We start from the raw sequence: 24,251 nt of genomic DNA, 5'->3' as shown, positions 1-24,251 counted from the left end.
TCACAGCTTTTATGAGCCTCACCCTCCCCTTCTCTTTTGATGGCAGGCAGTTTGTAATTGTGCCTGAAGTAGCATGTCAAAACGACGGCGATTTAGTTAGACTGGTGCAACAAGGGGCTGAGACAACAGCCATAGGCAAAAGTTACAGGCAATTACAACTGGTTGCTCAGTTGTGGTAAGTCGCATGTTACCGTGCGGAAGGGAAACAGAATTTTAGAACAATTAGGCCCATATTTGCCTTTGTTTCAGCTCAGAGGAGGCTAAAAATAAGTTAATATATAAAAATGTTCTGAAAAGAAAAAAACAACATGTCTAAGCGTTTTCTATATCTTTTTTTTTTATGGATTTTGTCTCTGTTTTTAGGGTCTGTCAGTTTCAGTAAGTTACTGTCACCAAATGCAAATTCTGCAAAAAGTGTTTACGTTTATAAATAACAAAGAAGCCCAGATACAGCTGAACGCAATCTATATATAGTGGGAACCATTATTTACATTAACATATACAGTTTGCTTTTCTCGTCCAACATTAAATCAAATTAAAACTTTTCATGATTCCACTTGTGATTACCAAAATACTTTTTTTTTACCAAATAATTTATGCAAGCTTTTGATTTTGAAAAGCTTAGTCTAATTTAATCTCAGACAGAGACAAAAAAAGTTCATGTTTCAGGTTCTTGTCTGTTAAGAGTTGACAGCTTTTGTTTCCTGTGGCTTCGATTTTTATTTAAATGTTAAGAATTGGTGTTCATTTCAGGGATGAAAAGATGAAACTAGTCAGGAAATTTTTCATGAATCTGTAGTTGAATCCAAAGCCCGAATGTTTAGCATTTTATTTGATTTATTCATTTCAAACAGGTTTTTTGAAAACAAGAAATCAGTAGGCAGAAAAAGAACATGTATATACATAACCAAGACCAAAATAAGCAGCTTAACTCTACTTGTTCTGTTTGAAAAGGCATGAACATTTAATTGCTTTATTTATCACATAGCTTTGCTCCTCACAGTCTGGTTAATACCTGTCTAACTAAAGCACAATGTTTCATCTGTATTTTCTCCTTCCTCCACTAACCAGAATGTCAATTTAAACTACATAACACATAATTGGGCAAAGACAATCTAGAAGAAATGAAAAAAATAAAGCTGAAATCTCTTAAATATTCCAGTAAGCACTGCCTGAGGGTGGAGTTTTAAAATGCTGACAACCCTAACCAAATATAAAGCATTAAAAAGGCCCATTTAAATCAGCTGAGCTAGCAACTCATTTAAAGATTTCCTGAAAGCAAACTAAAGAGCCTGATAAAAACTAAACTAATTCCACACAGTCAGGCTTTATTTTATAAGGCAGCGATTATGCAGAGCTGAAGCAGAACGTTGAAGTCTGCTTTTGGGGGAAAATGGTACAAATGTAGCAGTGCAAGTTCCTTTGGAGGGAGATTGAATGGAAAGTGCTGGCAGCTGCTTTATCAGAAATCACCAAGTAATTAGAGGTGCTGAGACTCACAGACACAGCTGATGCGATGGACTATATGCAAGTACTTTACAGCAAGAAAAACTTGCAAAAATGCAACACTTCTCACACCTGCCTTGTGATGTGTCTTGGAAATAAAGTGTTAAATCTTGATGTATGAAAATGTATTTCTTGTGAAACCCAACAGATATTTTTATTTAACATTAAACACTTCAGTTGTTTTCTTGCAAGCTTCCCCTTTTTCATTTCCTTTTCAGCTTATTTTCGATTAACGGGTTGATGAAGAAATGAGTCATTTGTCTTTTGTCTTTTCCTTACTGTTACTGAACACGATGCTGGGAGAAATGGGAGATAATATGACAGCCAGCGGATCTTTTTATAGCCATCACTCCAAGCGCAGAGTTGAATGAAAATTAAATCACATCAACATAATTGAGCAGAGGGACATCCTCCATTCAGATGGGAGTATTTGACAAGATAGCAGCAGCTGATAATGGTTTAATTAGCCATCTACCTGAGAGGAAGTATATAGATGCAGTTCGCAATAGATTTTTTAAGTTGTTTCACAAGATATAATTGCTTATTTTACTACTACTGTGTATTCATAAAGTATTCATACTTTGTCACATTTTGAGATTTGTGTGACAACAAAACAAAGTTCATAACTTTAATAAATGATACATTGTTTTCAATAAATTTTACTTGTAAATCTGGAAAGTGCGGCATCTATTTGTATTCAGCCTCCTTGAGTCATTACTTTGTAGAAATATCTTTTGCTGTAATTATAGTTCCAAGTGTCATCAGTGTTGCACGTCTAGAGACAAGGTACTTTGCATTGCCTTGTTGCTGAAAATGTGCTGTATAAATAAAATTACCTTTACAAAAAAATCTGCAGGTTGTTATGTGAAATGAGTCAGATCATCCATAAATATCAATATCCAAGTCTTACCACAGATTACAAGAAATATTCATTTTTGGACTTTGACTGGGCCATTTTAACGCATAGGTATGCTTTGGTTGAAAACAATTCAGTCTTGTTGGGCTCTGTGTTTCTAAGTAAACAACGTATCAATGTAAAGAGGTCGTTGCCTGTTTTGCCCTGAATTTAGCTTCATCCAGTCAACACTGACCAGACTTTATTACCCTGTGTAACACATATCCACACAGAATTATGCTGCCACCAACAGGCTTTAAAATAGGGTAGCATTGTTAATTCCTTATTGTTTACTCTGTTTGACCATTCGGATCATTTCATTATGTTTCTAAAAGTTGAATGTTTGTTTGTCTGTTTTAAACTTTTAAACATGAAAGATCTTCTATGAATAGAGTTTGGTTGATTGATATGCATTGTTAGATTTCCACCACAACAAGCGATCACTTTTAGTTTTCTGCTAACAGTTGTTGTCTTCTTGGCAGTTTCCTTTAAAAGCAAGCCTTCACAGAACATCTGGATCTAAACAGATTAAATCACACAAAGCTGCACTCTATTTACTAATAATTCAACTTGTGATGGCAACTGGCTGCACCAGATTTTATTCAGGGGAATCAGAGAAAAGGACCTGAGCACAAATGCATACCAGATGTTTCACATTTCTACTTGTGAAAGTAAATATAAAAAAAACGTGCTTCCAGTTCACAAGTAGGCCTTCTAGCACATTAAATCCGTTGAATATATAAATAAATTTATTTAATAATATGCTGATTTTTGCAAGACACTGTAGGCTGACATCGCTGAAGTACCACATATCTGTAAGTTAGGATAAAAACGGCATTATGACAGCACAGCTCATTTTTTAAGCTTTTCATCAGCAAAATGTTACTCTATTTAAAGCCTTGTTAAAAATTACTTGTGCACCATTTGACAAAGCACAATGTTCTGCTGAATAGTGCTACAAGATTTGAACTAAAATTTCTGTCGCAACATGATGTAGAAATATCAAACTGATCCCTAATGCACTGCCGTTATTCTGTGTTTTAATCCCACAGAGTCAGCATACCTGTAAGACGTAGTCGAGGACAATGTGTCGGAAGCATTTGCGTGTGGCGGTCAGGATGTTGGTGGCCTCCTCTACTTCATGCTGCTTGTTGCGAGGAGCCTGAGCATTCTTGATAAGCGCATTCTCCTTTTCTTCACTAACTTTGTCAAACTGTTTCTTGGCTTCTTTAAACTTTCGCAGATCACTGCAAAGAAGGACAATGGAAATTAGAAGCTTTTCAAACAAGTTTATTTTAAAACTGAAAAGAAGATCAAAGTATGGGATGCTGAAAGCAAAAGTCTTAAAACAAAGCTGTTAAAAAAATTACTTTTGTGGCAGATGATGCAGATTTAGGAAGCAAAACCAACAATTCAAGCAGATATATTTACACATAAAACGAAGACACTCTTAAACTCATATAGAAAAAAGGAAATGATGGTCATGACACAAATTACCATTAGATGGTAATTTAGCTTTAATTCTTACAACAGTCACTGTGCTGTTATAATTCAGCCTGTGCAGACAGTTGCTAAAATTAACATTTAATTCTAAAAGTAATCTCAATAAAACTCTTTATATCCTATTAGTGTCAATTAAGCAACATATTTTGTTATCCTGATATATCTTTGAAACACATTAGGCTTTTAAAACTATTACTTCTAACCTAATATAAGTAATAACATTCACAAAAAAATTTTATAAAAGAGTTTAGCTGCAATAAAAGCTTAAAGCTCATGCTTAGACTCTGAATTTCAGGTTGCTAAATTATGCCTCTGTAGACTATTAAATCAAAGAATAATGAAAAGAATTATATTTTTAGAGAATATGTGGATAATGCCTCATAAAATAGTAATTTATGGTGTTTCTCATTATCTTCAGTGGTCTTTTATGGGTAAAGTGACTTGTTGAAGTAAGAAATGCTCATCTTTCAGCAAGGTCATACAAAAACAAGCTCATTAAGGTCCAAGGTAATTCTGGAAATTTCTGGAGGTCAACTCTTGCTTTACATATTTTCCATTGCTATTATCAAAGCTCTCAGCAAAGGGACTCAGCCTTTTCACTTTGAGGTTTTTGGAAGTAATAATAAATAAGAACAACTTCTAGCTTCCCCTTAGAAGTATTAGAGCTGATAACGTGGGAGTTCGGTCTTGGCGTGCCTGAAGCTAAAACTGTTAATCCTGCTAATGAATTAATCCCGAGCTGTGACTGCTTCCTGTAATTATGCCAATGGTCTGAAATTTCAAGCTGAGGTTTAAAACACAGAGATATGATAATGCAAGTTGGGAAAAAGTAGTCATACACCTTTATCCTTTCCACATTTAGTATTCTAGCAGCAACCAAAAATATATTATAACAGGGGTTTTATTTGGTATTTTGACATTTTACAAATAAAAATCCAACAAGTATCTCAAGCATTTGTATTCAGTCCCCATTATTCAGAAGCTGATAGTGTAATCAACTAGGATGATGAAGAAGACCTAAAGATTCAATCCCCTCTCAGCTTCAGACAGTTTGTAAACTGGACTGGCCAGAAATCTCTGTCTCCAGAAAATGTTTTAGCTCAAGAGGGATGAATAAAAATTAATCACACTTTCAAATTTTTTCTCAAAAACTTTTTTTTTGATAGTTCCCTATATTATGAAATTAAACACTACTTTGTCTTGGTCTTCATAAAATAATAATGTGGCTTTCCCACCAAAAAAAATGGAAGAAACTGCAAGGAGGAATTAATACTTCTGTAAGGCACCAAAAAAAACATTTGACTGTAAATCGAAACTGTGAAAAAACATTTCTGTTCTTCTTTCTGTTTATTCTTCCCAACATTACATTTCCTAAATGTTGGCTACTTATGTTCACATCAAATCTCTTGAGTATTTCCTGCTTTTGCCCTTTTCTTTCATTGACACTCACTCTTTCACAAATGTTTGTAGCTGAGTCTTGATTGATCTCTGCGCCTGATCGAACAATATCTGTGAAGAAAGAAAAAAAGGTGAGTTTTGCTCCTTTATCAACATTTGTTGACAAACTATAAAGAAACATTTTAAACACTTAACATGGCATGTGTTTATCCAGGACAACCACAGAAACAGCAAGGTTTCCTTTTTCAAACCAGTTAGCATTCACCATCTCAGTTATGGAGGGATTTTGTTAACATCACAGGCTGTAATTAGGAAACTAAATTTACACAAACGGAGCAACTCTGTAAACTCCCCTCATAAAGGGATAAACACAAGGAATGACGCAAACTGTTTATTCTTGTTGGTGAGTCATACTCTCATTAACCTGCACGCTTCCTTAAAAAATTGGATCCCCAGCACAAAATAAGACCCTACAAGCACTTTAAGTAGAGCCTGAAGACAATATGAGCAATGTGCCTGGGAGAGGCAATCACTGACTAACAGATTGAGCTCTGTGTTTGAGAAGATCATGTGCTGAAAGGTCGCTGAGTGGCAAAAACCAATCAGGCAGTCAGCTGATATGGCCACAGTCGCCTCAGATGAGTAACAGTCGCAGGCTCACAGTACGACTCCTGGAGGCTTTTAGGGAACCAGACTTGAGTCACTATGGACTTCAAGTTCTGTTTTCATTATTTAAAATCCAAGTCTGAGCAGGTTTGTTACTATTTATCTCTTACAACTGGATTAGTGGCAGCTAGAATCTATATCCAACATAGAATCAATCTTTTCTGCATTTCATTCCTGTTTCTGCATTTTTGAATCTTTCCAAGGACTGCTCTAAGCTGCTTTTTATATTGACAGCATATTATATTTTATTTTTATTTTATCTTGTCTACAATTGCTACTCAGTGGTGGTTGTTGTGTGTCTTGTCTCTATGCTGCTGTAACTGCAAAATAATTTCCCTGCTGGAATGAATAAAGTAATTCTATTCTATTCTATTTTCTTAGCACCTGTAACAGAGAAGTTTGCTCATCATAGTTTTCTTCCTTTGCAATACAGATAAATCATCCTTCAATTCAAGTATATTCTCAATCTAAATCTGTCTAAATCTGGATCGTCACAGAATACTGGTAAACTTAACAACAAGAACCACAGCTGGGAAAATCTAGTTGCCACCAATAAATTAGTTTGGTTAAATTAGGAAAATGGTCTGTACTTTCTGTAGGTTCAAGGTTTTATCATTTATCCATCAATATTTGCTTGGAGATGCTCTGAGAAATTGGCTGGTGACTGAAATCAGAAAGTTTTAAATTTGACCGCACCATACATAAGCTCTACCAGGTCAAATTGGCAACAACTGTCTTCAGTGCGGAAGTTGTTACTGAGTGAAACCCCAAAGTTACCTATTTTTAGCTTATTTAAGAAGCTATCCAACATATTCTGTGTTTCATTCAGGCTGCGACAAATTGTGAGAGAGTGAAATTATCAGCAGATAACAGGAGGTTTGAACACAACAAGCAAAGCTGAATGTCTGCCATGGAAAAAACTGGGTTTGGAAATGTTTCTCCTTATTTACTTTATTATCGTTCTAAAATATTATTTAAAACCTCTGTTACAGTAGCTATTCTCTCACACACTTGCACAGTGCAGCTTCTGGTCCTAATATAAGCAAATAATGACCAATAAGAGAAGGAAAGCACAACAAAAAAATATTTTGAAATCTTTATTATTCAATTGAATTCAAAAATACTTTATTTATCCGAGTGGTAAATTAATTACGTTTGTAACTGATACCATCCAAGTATCTTCTAAAGGTTGTTGTGGATAGTGATGCTGTGGACACGAAAGATTTGAGTTTGTAGTTCTGGTATTTAAGCTTTTAAGATGCTAATTAGCTGCTCTGAGTTGTAAAGACAATTCTTTGTTGCCACAGTTACACATCATGACAGCTATGCAAATATAAAAACGTAAGAGAGAAAATACAGAAATTGTAATTTGTAAACTATTTGTATTAGAAAAGCAAAAAAACTGAAAATCAAAAATTGGCCACATAACTTATCTTCAAATTAACAGAAAAATAGCTATCGACCTAAAGAAACAAAATTTAGACTTGAGAAGGAGGACCAACATTGGAACAGTCACTGCATAAGAAGAGTCTCTAGCTCATCTTGTGCCTCTTCTCTGTGGTTAAATTAGCATTAATAAAGTAGACCGCTGTGCCTTCTTCTTTACATGCAACCACAATCCCAATCAGACACTAATAAGTCAGGATGTGACTAAATCAAAGTCATCACATAAATCTGTCAAGGCAGGTGCCTAAAAAGTTCAAGAACCTGGGAATGGCTGCTACGTATTAGCAAATATCCCACATTTGAAAGTGAGACTTATTGCAGCAATACGGCACTAAATCTGTAAGAGCAACAGAAACTCGCATCTAAAATCTAAATACTTCTTCTAAAATGTTGAATTGTCCTGAAGGATGATAACCGCATCATAAAAAATTGACCATGACCATGCTGACTCCACTGATGCATAATTTATTCTAACAGTTAAATTCCTGTGCTCCACAACATGCACTCTACCCAAATAGCTTTCAGCTAACCACTGTTTTATGGCAGATAGTGTTAGCTACTTAGACATGTTTTCAGCAGCGCTAAGCTTTGGGGCTTTTAACTCAGACATTAAATCTTAGCATCAGGTTTACTAAAAACTGATCCTAAGACAAAGTATTGTTTTAAAAGACATTGGAGAAATTTTCTGGGTTTCCCAGCAGTGAATAGAAACTGAGAGTAAAACAGATGTGGTGAACTATCTGCCCATCTGGGTTTGTCATCAGCCAACAGCGGAAAGAAAAAGAACAACTATTGGGAATTCATCTGGTTTTCACAGAACAGCGTACCGTGTGATAGTTGATCATCTCCTGCAGACTTTCGGCAAACTTTGTGAGGCTGGACTGTGAAAGAAAGAAAGAAAAAAAGGAAAATGAAAATAGGTAAAAACAGAAGACAAAGCAAATCAGCAAAGGTTGGACAAACACAATTTATCATATATACGAGCTAAAGGAAACATAATCTTTAGATGAAAAAAGAAATGCTATAGCATTAAGAAATGTCTTAATGCTATTTTCTATTCAAGTTAAGGTCTATGATATATGGGTGTATGCAGAGTTTGAATTTCACATTTCAGAGTGAAGTTGGCAGAGAGAAAGAAATTCACAAGAGAAAACAAAACATCTGGTCTCCACAACAAGAAGTGGACACAGGCTTTTATGAGCCATGTTACAGCATAGTTTATCTCATCAAAAACATTTAATGGAGGGAAAAAAATGTGTTAAATAAAAACGAAAAAAGTAACCAGGAAGAGGGAAAAAAAGAAAAAATCTAACAAAAATACCCTTGAAGCTGGGAACTTTCTTTGATCTCGTTCGGGTTAGATTATTTTATTGTTTACCTCAATGACTTCATCTTTGGCAGACTGCTGGGCAAGCTCCCGGATCCCGTTGACAAATTGCTTGTTGGCTGCATTGTAGGCTTTTCCAGCATCTATCATCCCAATACACAACTTCACCAGCTGGGGAAACAAAGGCGAAGTTGATGAGTTAAGTGTTAACAAAGGTTATTAGAAAACAGAAACAAAAAGCAATGTGCTGGTCAATGTTTCAAGCCATATTAATTTACATAGGAAAAATTTTATTATTTCTGAACTGTATTGTTCTCTGGATGACAACAAGAAAGGGTGTCCACCTCGAGTAAAGTAGATGCCACCTCATGGATGCTTGTTAACAAACAGAGAACGCAATTGTTTTTTTATTTTTAAGCAATTGTGAGGCACATTGGAAAAACCTTAAACTGCTGCTTTGCAAGTAACTCAACAGGTCATTGCTAGGTAACCAAAGAGTGAGGTAGTTGATGGCACCAATCTTGCTTAGCTTTTCCTAAATCCCCCAGAAAGCTCTTTGGTTCTGAATCGGAGTTCAGTGAATATTCTGTTGAATATTCTATCAGATGTGTTATCTATTGATATTGATCATATGTCAATCATGATATATACCATTATTGATTTATTGTCCAGTCCTATTTGAGCTTAGAGCAAAGAACTTTTATAAAATAACTGCCAATAATTACGTTCTAGCTTTAGACATAACCATTATGTCATAATCATTTTTAAATTGCCAAGTTCCTTAGTTTCAAAACATTTGGATAAACAATTTAAGAATATGTTGTCTAGTGTTCACTTTATGCATTTTTTTGTGTCACAAATATTTAGTTTTGGTTTTACATGTATTGCCCCATACCTCTATACAATCAGCTATGAATCAACACGTAATATAATATCTGGACTTTTGGTAGTTCTAAAAAATTCTTTACTTTACTTAAAAGTTCAATAATTTTTTTGTATTTTATACATGAGATTTCCAGTTGAGTTTAATCCAAAACAATCCCTAAAAATTACTCCTCCCATTAAATTTTCATCTATGGACATTCTGATAGAATGTCCATAAATGTGTTGCATTTTTGCAGTTTCAGTTTAGTCATGTGAGAAATCATCATTCTCAGAACAAAATAAATTTGTAACATCTGCAAACAGGATGAATTGTAATATTTTATCAGATGTGACAAAGAACATAAGTGTGCGCTTGTGTTCAAAGCAGCTAAATTGCTTCAGGAAAATGCAAATAACAAGAAATTGTTGAACTAATCATTCATCCTTTTTCTACATTTGCTAAATAGTAATCCAGGGTCACTGGGAGCTTGAGCCTATTCATGCTGTAAAGAGAGCAAAAGGGTAAACCAAGGACAGCCAGTCCATCACGGTACCCACAGCCTTTCCCACATACACACCGAAGGGTGATTTAAATGTTCCAGTTAAACAAACATGCATGTTTCAGGATGGTGGGAAGGAACCAGTGAGAACATGCAAACTATACACAGAAAGGCCAAAAGCCAAGATTTGAACTAGTGCTGCCCTTCTGGCCATGAAGCTGAAGTGTTAGCAACCACAACCAAAGAGCAGCAACTTAATTAACTGATAAAAAGATAAATAAAATTTTTAGTAAATTGCATTTTGTATGCTTCTTTTTCTTTAACAGTAAAAAATACACATGGTTCAGGTAGATTAATGCAAGTTACTGTTAGATTATTTTAAGATTTTAAAGAAAGTCAACAGTAGTAAAGAATACTAATCCACATCATTAAAAATAAAAGGCTTTCACTTTGCCGCTCTGAAAGCATGTTTACTTTTTATTCAACATGCCTGTGTGTGAACTGGCCGGGCAAACTGCGAGCTCCAAATAAAAAGAGCTGAACTTTGGTCTGTCGAAGCAGGACTCCACCCTAGACATGGGTGACATTACACACTGTCACAGCCACACTCATGCACGCAAACACACCCACTATCTGGCAGATCCTTCCTCTCCACAGCAAGAGGGGAAGTGAGGCCGGGGCTGAGTCACAGAGGTGGGGCTCTGAGACTGTAAGAGTCAGGAACAATGCAGTGGGTTCTCCCGGGATGGCAGCCCAGCTCTCAGGTAGTGAACGCAGCTAGTGAACTCTGCAGCACAGAGCTGCAGGGCGGTGGATGTCGGGGAATTTATGGTTTTCAGATCTGAGTTTAAAATGTATTCACCGGCTTGGATCTTTATATCATTTTATTGCTTTTACAAAACAATTATGATCAACAAAATTTGGCTTTTCTGACCAATAAAAATAAAAATAAAACACCATAAAAAAAAACTGATCAGTTGATTTCCAGTCTCAATGTAAGCTTTTTTAGCAACAATCCCCATGCTAATCGCAAATATGTAACGCTAAAGACAGTTTAAAAATAATGCTAATCCTCATACACCATCTTTTTTTACACAGCGGTGCTACCTACCACAACCTTTTTCCAGATTCAGTAACGGCGAAGCAGCTTTTAATGCCTTCACGCGATAGTCTGAAACGTGTTTCAGACTATTGACTATTGACATAGTAATCTTATGCTACTAGTACAGAAAAAAATATGAGTCCCCAATGGAAGGAGGACTAAAAAATATTGAATGCTGTCCTTATGCATTCTTATATTACAGGTATAGTTAAATAGGGCATTTTTGACTCCTCACATTCTCAGTTTTGATTGGCAAACTGTTAGAATAAACCATCTTTGACTTGAATAATCAAATACAAATAAGTCAGGTAAGTTACTGTGCATGTACATTGAGATCGTAGAGGTTATTTCTTTATCTTGACATTATCATGCAGAATTTCACAGCTGAATTACAATCATGCACTTTCACTAATGCAAACTAAATCTTACATATCTTAGTTACATTGTCTAAATGATTTTTTTTCTTCTGCTAAAGCAGTCTGCCTGAGGATATACAGTAGAGGAGGGCTGGGACAAACCTGCACCTTCCCACTCACAGAATGTCCGTTTGCAGCTGCCAGCTCTCACCGTGGAGCAAATGAACAATTAAGCAATGTTTTTCATGGGTGGTACTCACTTTGTCAAGCTTGGATTCCAACTCACACACATCCCCCTCCACTTCCTCTATGGTTGCTCTGTGAGGAGGAGAAAAAAAAAAAAAACATAAAAGTTTGAACTTGAGCACTTCACAAAACTACAGTTGCAGCACATGTATTAGGGGTCTGCGGAACATTGACACAAGCATGTGTAAACACAGAAACTGGTGGAGGCAGCTAAAGAGAGAGCTGCCATTTTGGGTCAGGCCTCGGAGCTGAAATCAGGACTGGCATCCTGCCCTTTAAAATGTGACAAAGCACAGATTGGGTCTCTGCAGGATCAGCAGACTACAAGCTGCAGAATATCACAGAGAAGAAGAGACTTAAATGACTCATCCCAGCTCCATCTGAGTTAATCTCTGCTCTCCTACATCTTAATGTGCACAGTTTAACACATTACTGTTGCTGCACTTGATTGTTAGAAACCCTTGTAAGCTTGTGATTAAAATATGAGAAACTGGAAATCTCTAAATGAGAAATTGTGTAAAAAGAGAACAATAAACCAAAATTTTAAGAACAGCCAACATATTGATTTATTTTCATAAAATAGCCCCTCACTCCACTTTAAGGTCTTAGATAATATTTACATGGCATATCATATGTCTATATCAAAAGTTTTATTTTGAAAACCATTTTTTCCTTATAATAAATATTTTTTTTATAAATTGTGCATTCTGTACTGAAATTATATGACTATAAATGATGTAAACTGCTGAGAAAGAGAAGAGTAATCAGTGAATAGAAATGATCCTTTTCTGTTTTATGTTGTAGAGTTAAAGCAAAAATAATCAAGAGTAGGATCATGTTGCAGAGGTAAAACTCACCCCTAGGGGTCTATGGCATTATATTTATGCCACTAACTTGAGTGTGCATTGTTCAATCAGTGAGATTGATTTGAACGCACATATCTATGTTACTGAACAATAATTTGAGGCATATGCCTTTAAATATCAAAACAATCACTCAATAGCGTTCTGACAAATGCTCAACTATGACAACTCTTGCTCTGTCTGTCTCTGTATCTTCTGTATCTTTGCTCACAACCTAAAATTATGTAAATAAACCATCAGACAGAATCAGGCAATCACAGAGAAATCTTTTTTCAGCTACACATTCAGCTAAAGTGCTCTGCACAAATGCAGCACATGACTGTTAAAGGTTGACTCAGCAGAATAGTCCAACCACAAAAAAAAATCTACAAAAAGTAATTTCCCGTATTTATCACTGTGGAAATACATTGAAGTTTCACAACGCATAAAGTGGTAGTTTTTCAAATTGCTTTCCATTTCTTCACTTGCTATAAAACATGAACATGTAATCTCCAAGCTCCTTGTATTGTTCGCCTTAACAACAAAATGCAAACTGCAGCTTCTCTCATGACTAATCTTGAAAACAAAAAGATTTATTTTGTAATTATTGAGAAAGGGGCAGGTTTTTATAAAGTTTTTTCTTCGTCCTGCTCCCTTTCACTCATGTAGATGAATTGTTACAAGACAACGTTTTTGTACATTGGTGAAATGTGTTTTGTTGAGTGAATAAACTTATTGATTGATTGTTCACACTATTTGTTTAAAAACCACCAGTTTTACTCATAAAATGCATCAAAAAGCTAAAGATCATTGCTTCATTCTCAAGATACCTTATATCATTATTTAAATCCTGATTTGTAGTCTAGTACTACCAATAAGCTACCGAATAAGACCTAACTAGCAAATAATTTTTAGTTTGTCTAATTTTAAGATTTGCTTTTTCTAATTTCTTAATTCATAGCACAGCTGCTACTCTCAGTGATGGATCCAACATGCAACATAAAAATCACATTTGTAGGTCTAAAAACTAATCTTCCACACTCATGCATACAACCTGAAAGACATAAAAAAAAAAGTAGGTTTAAGCTCAATAGATAACTTTTCAGCTTGAAAAGAGCTGACTGCTTCTGTGACCCAAACAAAAAAGGATGAACTTTAGTGCTAAAATAGACTGAAAGGCCAGAAACGGGGTCAAAAGCAATAAAGAGCATGCTTCTCACACACAGACATTGGCTGTGTTCAAAACTTGAGAACATATTATGTGAACTTTTTACCCTCATCTGTTGTAGTAGGCAAAGTCGTTTTTTAATGGATCAATTAGGCCACTCACCGAAAAAATAAAAAATAAAAAAATCACTGAGATAAAGAGATTTTACTTTTGTAAAAGGATATTGAAATTATTTAATGCACTAGATTAAGTACTGGTGAACAAAACTCAAACTCATTTAAAATTCACACTCATTCCATAGCCAAACACCATTGCATGAGCTTTTCCCCTTAATCTTGAAACTTAAGCCGGTGTGGTGAGGTTGTGAAAGTGCTGACAGAGGATAAGAAAAGGAGGGGCCCGCTCAAAATGAAAACTTGGGCCGTTGCCTTACATATCTGGCCTTGGAGAGTGAGCAAAAAGCAGAAGAGAACAAGAGCTTCAAGCTTTTCAATGTAACGCACACACACACACAGGCACGCACAAGCCTCTTTTAATTAAGAAACACTGTTCATTAGGAGGCAGAAAGTATGTAAAGAATACGCAGAAATCCTTAAGGAAACACTGACGGTCCTTAACCTGGAATCCATAACAGACTGATATTCCGACTGTAGAGCAATGCCAAGTTGAATAATTGGTTTCAGCAGATGGGAAGAAAGAACGAGGCCCAAAAATAAACACAGATATTTAAAGAGACAGAAATTCAGTTTGGAAGAAGCTTCACATCCAGATTCTTACATAAAAAAATAGAATAGTCCATTTTAGTTGTTTTTTTATTTTATTTTCATCAAAAAACAATCAACTAAGATTTAATTATCCCGCAACAAAAACCAAGTAGACATAACTTTTTATAAGTATTACAACCAAAAATAATGAACTTGCAATCTAAAGAGAACACATTTTACAATTTGTATCCTATATTATTTAACAATTTCTATCAAATTCAGTCAGCGGCTACTGAAGAACTTAGCTTTTTAGGATAAATGTTGAAATGTTTGACCATAACACCATAACATACAGCGTCAAACTTGGGGAAAACTAACTAACTAACTTAGCAAGGAGGAGCATATCTTATCAGCACATTGACATTTATGTCCAAAATATTTTTTATACAAAGGTTAGTTGCACCAGACAACTTGTGCTACAACAAAACATTGATTAATGTTAAGTTGGATGGCTGGGTTATGATTCAGAGTACACCAATTAAATAAGAATTAAAATTCTTTTCTTTCTTAAAAAAAAAAATAAAACAATTAAAGTCATGCAACAGTTCTCTTAAAACCCAGACGTGAACCCAACTGATTTTATGCAAGTTACGCATAAACAAAACCTTTCAAAGCTCAGTGAACTGTAACATCACAGTAAAGAAGGGCGGGTAAAGAATTGCAGCACAATGCTGTCAGATACTGATAAGGTTACACAGAACCTATTACTTAAAGGTTACTGCTGCTCAAAGGTGGTTGGAAGCACTCTTCAATCATGTAGTGGATATTATATGTTGCTACCAAATATCTGGAAACGTCAAACAAATAAAAAGTGATGGGATTAAGACTTAAAAGGCTTACTTCAGATGCTTATTCAGGTTCTCTCAACACAATAACACATTATTATTGCAAAATTAGATTACTTCATGAGCTGCTTTAATCTCTTCAGAGCCAACGTGTCTGATAACTCGGAGACGATGTGATAAGAAGCAAGAATAGATGATGAGGCAGGAATTCTGCTTCCAGGTCTGGAGAAACAGAAAAGTCAAACCAGGAAAGCAGCTGGACAGAAGTGTAAATAATGCAATAAGAGGATTATCCAATCAAAACAACAACAAAAAAAGAAAAGAAAAGAAACTAAACAACATGTGGGACATTTTTTCTTTTCTTTTGAAACATATTTGAGTGAAATGTTGTGCATTAAAGCTTACACATTTAAATAGGTTAGAGGTACGTTTTATGGAAGATTTCCCTTTGGAAATAGATTATCAATGAACCAAAAAAATATTTTCAGGTAGTTTTTGTACCTGAAGTAAAGGGCAATAAAATATGATGTAAAATTTTATTTAATGGTAATTATCCAATTTTAATCCAGGTAATTATAAACAATAATGCAGACTGTGGAATGCAATGGCAAATATTTTTCCATTATAATACAACACAATATCAATAATATACAACAATATCACATTACTGTCAGTATTTAAAGTAACATAACGGTATATAAACATAATTAATTAGAAATGCAGTTTGGCTGGTGAAAGGTTTTCCAGCTTTTACCATCTAGCTAAAGACTAAAAGATATTTTTCCCATCAGGGAAAGCATCATACCCAGGAACTTTCAGGTTGTGTCGATTGCATTCTTTGTGGTGTTACATAATGAAAAAAATTTAAAGCTATTTTCAGTATCAGTGACATGTTTAATATAGTAATCAGATTAGAGAAAGCACAGAAATATACAAGTTATTTCCCTCTTCTCTGGTCTGAGAGAGGTCACATTTTCTAATATTTTATTCTAGAAACTTTAGAGTCTTGATAGTTTTTTTAAACATCCCCTGTTAGAGTTTGTTCTGACTAAAGATATTGGAAAAAACAACAAAATAACTCAGCTCCACGTTTATTGCTGCACTGACTAAACGTTTTGTGACAACTGCAAGAAAATCTATCCGAGATGGTAAACTTTACAGGAAAAAGTAATGTACAAAAAGAAACATAAGCTCATTAACTACATTATGTAAAAAATACACTGAGAAACTGGATATCCTGAGGTAAGTGTTTAGCTGGGTGGGTGAAGTTAAATAATATGTGGTGTAGAAGAAAGACTGGAGGCCATGAAAAGAGTAATTTAAAAAGCTTGCCTTGTGAACCACATCAGTTAAAAACAGGCCTCTTCAACATCACTGAGGAAATGTTTGGCCCCGGTTCTCTTTATGATGACTGAGTGTATAAAAGGATTCTGATGAATACAACATGCCAGACAGAGGAGCTGACTAGATTAGAAATAAATTTCAGTAGCACAATTCTATGCAGATGTTCTAAATGATCAATTCCATTCGTTCTATAAGTCAATATTGAATCACTGAGAATTTCAACAAAAGCTGCAGGTTTCAGGCCATTCTTCCAAATGAGTCTAAAAAATAAACGTCTCAAATTTCCATTCTTTCTAAGTGTAACTGAAGTTGAGGTGGTTTTTGGGTAAACATTCACATAAAACTGCTATTTTTTCAGCGGGTGACTACAACACTCTCACTGCCAATGACCAAGAACAAAATAAGACAAGGCTCTGGACTCTTACTGGAATAAATTACTTGGCCACAAAAACTTGACTTCATTGCAGATGTGTTTTTTTTTTCTTTTTAAAAAAAAATCTTAACTAAAGACAGACACCTGATTCTACAACAGTGGTTAAATGACTCGATTTGAAACAGAAAGCACCTCTTCTGAAGCTCTGTGCAGCTGTTGGCAACCAGCTGCCGACCTGTTTATGCTCTGATTTCAGAAGTGAGCAGATGAGACAGATTTGTAACTCATTCTGTTGGCCTGATGGAGTCTACAAGGCTTCACAAACTAATACTCCAAAACCATCTCTCATACACTTATTTTGAATTTCCTCCAGTTATAAGGATCAGATGAAAATGTTAACTCTAAACTACTCTGGTTTTCATTACTAGGGAAAGAGAAACCAAAACATCTTCCAGAAGGAAAACATCCCCATTTTAAACCAATGAAACCGAAATTATTTTCTATTAAAACACTCTCAAAACAGTCCACGGCCATCCTAATACATGCTTACTTTAACAGTGCTTTAACAAATACTATTAAGATAAGCTATGATTTTTTCCCACAGCAATTTTTTGTCTTTATCAACTCTCCTTCTATCTGCCTCCTACATATGAGGAAATAGCTAAATTGGTTTTAGCTAGTAGTGCACCAATTGCACTAATCCCCCATTACCAATCTTTAAAAAGCTTCATCTGCCGATTCTGATTTTGGACACCAATTTTTTTGTCTGAAATGTCGCAAAATATAGCAGGAAAGTCACTGAGTTGGAAACAGCGGGATGACTATTGCAAACCTGCAGACATGACTTGGTGGTCCAGTCTATCAGTCAAACCTCTCTCACAAGAGAGCAGAAGAAGCAGTGGTTGATTTTTAGGCTTTTGCTTAGGTAGATAAGAGCGGGGAATAAGAACAGTTTCACATGCAAGTATCATCCAATCATCTATCTCCCAAAATTATGGAAATTGGCGTCGATAAATCTGTTTTGCTTTTTTTTAAAGAATTAAAATTCTGCAACAAAAGCTGAACAAGGAGAATGAAGAGGGTCTGAAATAACAGTAGTGGAGGATGGAAAACAATCCCACTCAGTGAAACTGTTACTGTGGATGGAAATGTGAAGAATAGGGTGAGCTTTGGTGCTGTGACGTAGATCCTGTGATTGTTCAAAAGAGAAGCAGAGGCAACATGCAAGAGGGTCCCACTGTGGTAAAAAAAAAACCATTAAGACAACACAGTGTCAACAACATCCACAAGATGAAGTCATTACTTTAACATAAACACTTACAAGCTTGGGGAAATTTTCTTTGCTGTCGTAATGACTGAACATTAGGGGTAATTTTACAGAGGGCGTAGATCCTCGATTGATCCTTCGTCACTGACATGTTGCAGGAAGGAAACACTGAGGAGAGGAGGGAGAAACTACAGCATTGTCAGGATCTATGACGACGATGGAAATGCCTTGTGTTTCAGATGAAAGCTAAAATTAAATAATTTGAATATGAAACGCCAATATTTCCTGAAATCTGTCAAAAAAAAATCCCCAGGACACCAAAATTACAATTGAAAATTATAAATAATAAACTAAAATAGGGTAGAAATTGTTATTGTATAAACACTAAGGGTTTTAGCACAGCTGCAGTAATGAGCTCAAATAGACCTGATAAACTGATCAATCACGCTCTGGTCAGCGATCAGAAGATTTCTCCCTGATCTGCTGGCTCTTCAGCAGCTCTAATAAAGTAAAACTGAAACAGAACATGTTCCACCACTGAGTTCATCAAGACTATTTTGGAGCACATAATATTACCATAATTAATCAAAGGAACCTGAATGGAGCAAGAATTTCTGCTCAGTTTTCAGTAGGTCATATTTACTTTATTTACACCCATTTACAGGGCTGGATTTACAAGGATGTGGGCCCCTGGGCTGGAGCCCGTTTTGGTGCCCTATCCACCAAAGTAAAATTGCTTTATTGATGCAAATTAAGAAGTAGTCCTATCAGTAGGTATTAACTGATGCATGGTAGGTTTAATAGGTCCAGTAGCCAATAACTACATGATGTTCCCAAAGATATCAATATAACTTCCTAATTTTTAATACATAAATATTGTTGATGATCATAAAAATCCTACAATAATACAACTCACATGATTTGGGCCTATGAGGTAGAGTAAAGGGGAAAAGGATGAACTGATCAATAAAATAATGGACAGATAGATGAAAGAATTAAATGTATGGATGGACAGATAGACAGATGAATAGTGAAGGTGTTTAAAACTCAAGATTTAATGTGTAGCGTGAAGAAGAAAAGTTGACTGTAATTATGTGTCTTTTTTAAAATAAAACCAGCATAAACGTTGCTGATAGGAGCAACTTATTTACAGAAATCATCACACAGACAACAAAGCCGAGAATTATGTCTGAAAATGGTAACCTTTTCCATACCAGCCAGACTTGGACAATACTTAAAAAATCCCACACTTTTCTGGACCTTTCAAGTCAGCTCTAAGCAGGATGAAAACATCTCCACAATAGCAGTCGTCCAACCAGCATTAACTGTATATGAAAACTATGTTGTGGCAACTGGCTTTGTAGGGATGGAAAGTCATCAAATATGTAAAACTTTTGTTCCTACACATGTGGGGAGTGAAGCCACAGCTCTCTGGAAGGATTTTTCCAACTCTCATAGTTGCAATGGAGCCAACAGAGCTCATGAGGCCGAGCCTCAAGTGGGAAACTAGGCTACAAGTGTTTATGCCAAAAATACAGATTTTTTTTGTTTTGCTCTCTAGTGTTTGTGCTCTCCCCAGGCTAAGAGCGAGGTCTATAACCAAAGACAGCTTCTCAGCTAAAGCAATGATGAGAGCTTAAAAAAAAAAAAGACACACGAGGGTGTGCCAAATTACCACTTAAAAAAACCTTCTCCACATTTCAGGGCTCCATATTCTCTGGCACAAAGTTAAAAGTAAACACCAAAATGGAAACAGATGTTGAGAAAGCTGGAGTTGCTCTGCGCTGCTTCTATATTCAATGTTTGTCATCCATCCCCTCTGTCTCTGCCACTGTCTTCTTTCCTGACCAAATTTAACTCATTGGGAGGGAGGTTGGAAAAATGTGATGAAAGCAGCGGGGACTGGAGCTGGAACTGTGCTGCGATTGCCTCTGATAACTACAGAACTCCTGCAGAGTTTATGTTGACAGGCGGCTCTGAGAAAGATCAATGGTAATGAAAACAAAGATGGAGAGTGGGGGATCGCTGGACCTCTAGAGAAGAAACTTTGTATCAGAAAAACAATATTACTAGCAATAAAAACAGACTGCAGTGTTCATATTGCTTAAATTCAGATCTTCCATGATATTGGATTGCTAGTTCATACAGGCATCAACTAATTAAAAAACAAAGTATCATGTGCCTGATTTCAAAGTAAAAGTAGCAGCTTTTTACATTAGATTACAGTAGAGTGTGCATTTAATGTTAGCCAGATTCACTAAGACACCATCATGGACGCTGGCTTTTTGAAGAAATAGTGTTCATCAATTCAATTCAATGGAGTGAAACTTCATTTGTACCTGAGGAGCAATTTGAAGACACATTCATCTTTATTATAATTGCATGATAGGCTGTTAAGATTCACAACATATTAATATTTTATGCCAGTGGTTTAAGTGAAAGGAAATTTACAAAGTTGATGGTGTCATTTATTAAATAATGTTTGGAGGTATTCTGAACTTAATACTTGCTTTAGATATGGAAAGCAACAGGATTTTTTATTTATTTATTGTTAAATGTTTTGACACCAACAAAGTTAGCGTTTATTAGAATATAACATAGCTTATTATTCAGAAAACTACATCTGAAATTGAATTTGCCTGTTTATGACTAAACTTCCAGGTATTCTCTCTGTAATATAGATTTCTTACTTTAATATCAGAAGACCAGTAATCCAGTTTCCCCATTTCCTGAGTGTACTAATTTCCCTCAAACTGCTTATCTCTTTGTGTGACTGAAGAAAAACCCCCAGAGTATATATACTTGGTCTCAGTAAAATTCAGGGATGCTACAGAAATGTGGCTCATTAATAACTTTCCTTTCTTTGTTTCCAAAAACTGTGCCTTGGTGGTACAGCAGCCCACTCCAACCCAGTTCTGCTGTGACTCAGCCCCTCTGTTGTTCACAATCGATCTAAAATTAGCTCCTTATATTAATGTTAAGAAGGAAGAAGCTTTAAAGTCAAGCCACCATCTTAGACTAACAGAACAACCATCTGTCAGCAGTTTAGCACAGTTTGGCTGTATGCTTTCACTTCTTATACATGTATTGCATATTTTCCTTACAAGTTTAGGCAACTCCACTGTGCGGGAAGTCCCCCTCTTCTCCAGCCCCCCTTACGTGATCCTGAAGGAAATGCGCTGATAAAAAAGCAACTTTCTAACATCTGTTCCTCGTTTGGCTGGGGGAGGATGTTCGAGCAACAGAGTGTGAGAGACAGGAAGAAGAGAGATGCTTTTCTCAAAACACTGAACGCAAAGCAACCCAAGGGGGATGGGGCGGTTGAGGACAAACACTCAACTTAACACCTCCCAAAGGGTTGACAAAGTGGGGAGAAAAAGCTGCAAATGATGACTTTTGAGATACAATATGGTCTAAAAACACACGACTAGTACAAGAAAACCAAGCTAAAGCAACATTGGTAGGAATGAGCAAGTTTAATCTTGTCATTTATGGAAACTTTAGTTGGTCTTTTTTTTTTTACTTCAAGTGTAACATCCACTAAGGCATGAGGAAGGACATTTATTATATCACTTGTTGCCATCGTAAAAAATTTCTTATCACGTCAATGATACATTTCAGTTGACATTTGAGGCTCCAAAATCTGACTGTATCAGTCACACAAATTTGTTATTTTTACTATTTTTTCCACTGTTGGTTCCATGAAAGCATTAATAGATATCAATAAAATTGAAAACATGATTAAAAGCAATAAGTACATGGAAAAACGTGATAAAAATCATTTGGTGTTCCAATATTTGTGTTTGTGGGTCTTTGACAGCAGTGATACCCAACCTTAAGGTTACCTAAAAAACGACCGCTAAGAAGTTGTAAAAACTTTTTATTGTTACTTTTATAGTTATCTCAATAAATGACAGTAAATATCAAAATAAAATTTTAGGTCCATATCGCCAACACTTACAAGAGCAGCATACAACTTTGCTACAGCGTCAGTGTAAGCATTACTGATTAGAATAATGACTGTTTAGTAAGCTATATTGATTACAATTATACTTCAAATATCAGGAATTCATGGTGTAATATCTACATACACCTGACAAAGACGATTAAAAAGAGAGGGAGCTTTGGAAACATCATAACAGCTGGGAAACAAAGGAGAGAGAAAATGTCTATTTACTCCATCCATCCACTGTTTATACCCGCCCTGTGATGGACAGGTTGCCAGTCCATCACAGGGCAACACAGCGAGACACACAGCATGCAACCATCCATGGAAAACCAAGGACATTTTAGGGGGACCAAAAAACCTAACAGACGTGTTTTTGGATCGTGGAAGGAAACCAAAGTACCCAGAAAGAACCCACACTTGTGCAGGGACAACATGCGGAAAGACTCCAGGGTGAGATCTGACAGAGGACCTTCCTGCTGCAAGGCAACAGTGCTTCCTGCTATTACAGAGGAAACTGATTCAATTTTCATGCAGGTCTGTCTTTTTGTAAGACTATGTGCTATGGTGGTTTAAAAGACTTAGATGAACTGTTTGAGTCCAAGAATTACAAGATTATTCCCATTTATGCATCCAAGATGTTTATCTAATATATATTTTTTAATAAACTCAACAAAGCAGGGCAACACCAGTCAGTCAGCTAGAGATCTGAATTCTCAATTGATCAGATCTGATTGATAAAGAACTGAACAATCTTAATTTTCTTGGTGCATTAAACATCTCACATTTTTCAACTCCTAGTTTGTTTGGTTTATAAATGCATCAACCATCAGCTTTATGCTTTTCAAGATTCAATAAACATCTACTTAAAGGTTCAGGAAATGTTTTTGATGTATAGATCAGGACAATCTTGTCATTCCTTCAATTTTTTTCTTTTATAGGAAAAACCTGCAGGACATTGGTATCAACCAATTAGATCAGTTGTTGATTAAGGATGCACTTTTACTATAGAAAATATGAACATTCTAACGTTCAAAACTTACATTTTAAAATATTTTCAAACTGTTTAAAACCAGCAGAGGAGACTTTAAAATTGTGACTCTGCATATTATTAAACTGTAATATACAGGTAGTGTGCTTGTAGTCTAGGAGTAATATGATTGGGCAACATGCTAAATCATTAATAATTAAGGATATAGTACAATGCACTGTCGTGTCAGTTCAGGCTACTGGCACAGCCAGTAATTCCCAACATTCATATTTAATACATTTTCCTATCTCTACATAATTTATGGTGAAAAACATTCCCTTCGTTTGGTCTCACCGAACAACTCAATGAGTTTGTTTGGTTTCTTTGCCCCACCAGCAGCCTCCCAGTCTGGATCCGGCTTTCTTAAGGGACAAAAATAGAAGAGCAGCAGGCAACAACCAGCAAGCTCCTTACTGCTGATCGTCGCGCTAACTGGATACTTTACACCGTATAAACAAATACCCGGATAAACAGGGGAAAGACGGAAATTATAGTCGCTCACCTGAAGCGTGGGGAGTCTTTCAGACATTCCTCAAAGTCCACGGTTATTTTCATCTTTGCCGCAGTGAATTGCGCCTGCACAACCTGCTCTCTATGTTTGATTAAAGCCAATAATCCAAGCCCAGTGTTTCTGGCTAATTAGCTTGCTCGCTAACGTTCCCGTTTCTCCGTCCGACCAGCTGGCTCCACTCGGTCACCGTTCCGCTAAGCCAGCTAGCCTCAGAGGCCAGCAGCTACCAACAAGAAGTGGTTGGACAGCGCTCATAAACGACGCTTTTCTTTGTGAACGAGTTCACCACCACCCTCCCCCCCCCCCAAAAGAAAACCGTCACTAAACTGTCCCAAAAGCGGAGGTCAGCACTGAAAACAGAAAGTGTTGTCCAGTAGCTCTATCATAGCAGTCCGCGGGAGAGGAGCTTTTC

The 24,251-nt window shown here is 36.0% G+C and overlaps 1 protein-coding gene across 5 annotated transcripts in view; it reads right to left on the bottom strand.

The window, feature by feature from the left end:
- LOC114151557 (arf-GAP with coiled-coil, ANK repeat and PH domain-containing protein 2) overlaps positions 1 to 24,235 on the bottom strand; it is a 52,370-nt gene extending 28,135 nt beyond the window's left edge. For all 5 annotated transcript variants that reach the window (XR_003596955.1, XM_028028835.1, XM_028028838.1 and 2 more), the window contains exons 1-6: positions 23,831 to 24,235; positions 11,824 to 11,881; positions 8,793 to 8,912; positions 8,242 to 8,295; positions 5,355 to 5,413; positions 3,465 to 3,648 (exon numbers count right to left, since the gene is read on the bottom strand). Coding sequence is in view for 4 of the 5 variants with exons in the window: in XM_028028835.1 (XP_027884636.1) it covers positions 3,465 to 3,648; positions 5,355 to 5,413; positions 8,242 to 8,295; positions 8,793 to 8,912; positions 11,824 to 11,881; positions 23,831 to 23,883 (528 nt within the window). In the remaining variant the exon portion in view is untranslated. The remainder of the gene's footprint in view (positions 1 to 3,464; positions 3,649 to 5,354; positions 5,414 to 8,241; positions 8,296 to 8,792; positions 8,913 to 11,823; positions 11,882 to 23,830) is intronic.
- Positions 24,236 to 24,251: the final 16 nt, after the last annotated feature.

This window comes from Xiphophorus couchianus, chromosome 9, assembly GCF_001444195.1.
Source record: "Xiphophorus couchianus chromosome 9, X_couchianus-1.0, whole genome shotgun sequence".
In the NCBI taxonomy this organism is placed as follows: domain Eukaryota; kingdom Metazoa; phylum Chordata; class Actinopteri; order Cyprinodontiformes; family Poeciliidae; genus Xiphophorus; species Xiphophorus couchianus.
Note: the sequence above shows the minus strand (reverse complement) of the source record. Positions and strands in the feature narration are given on the sequence as shown.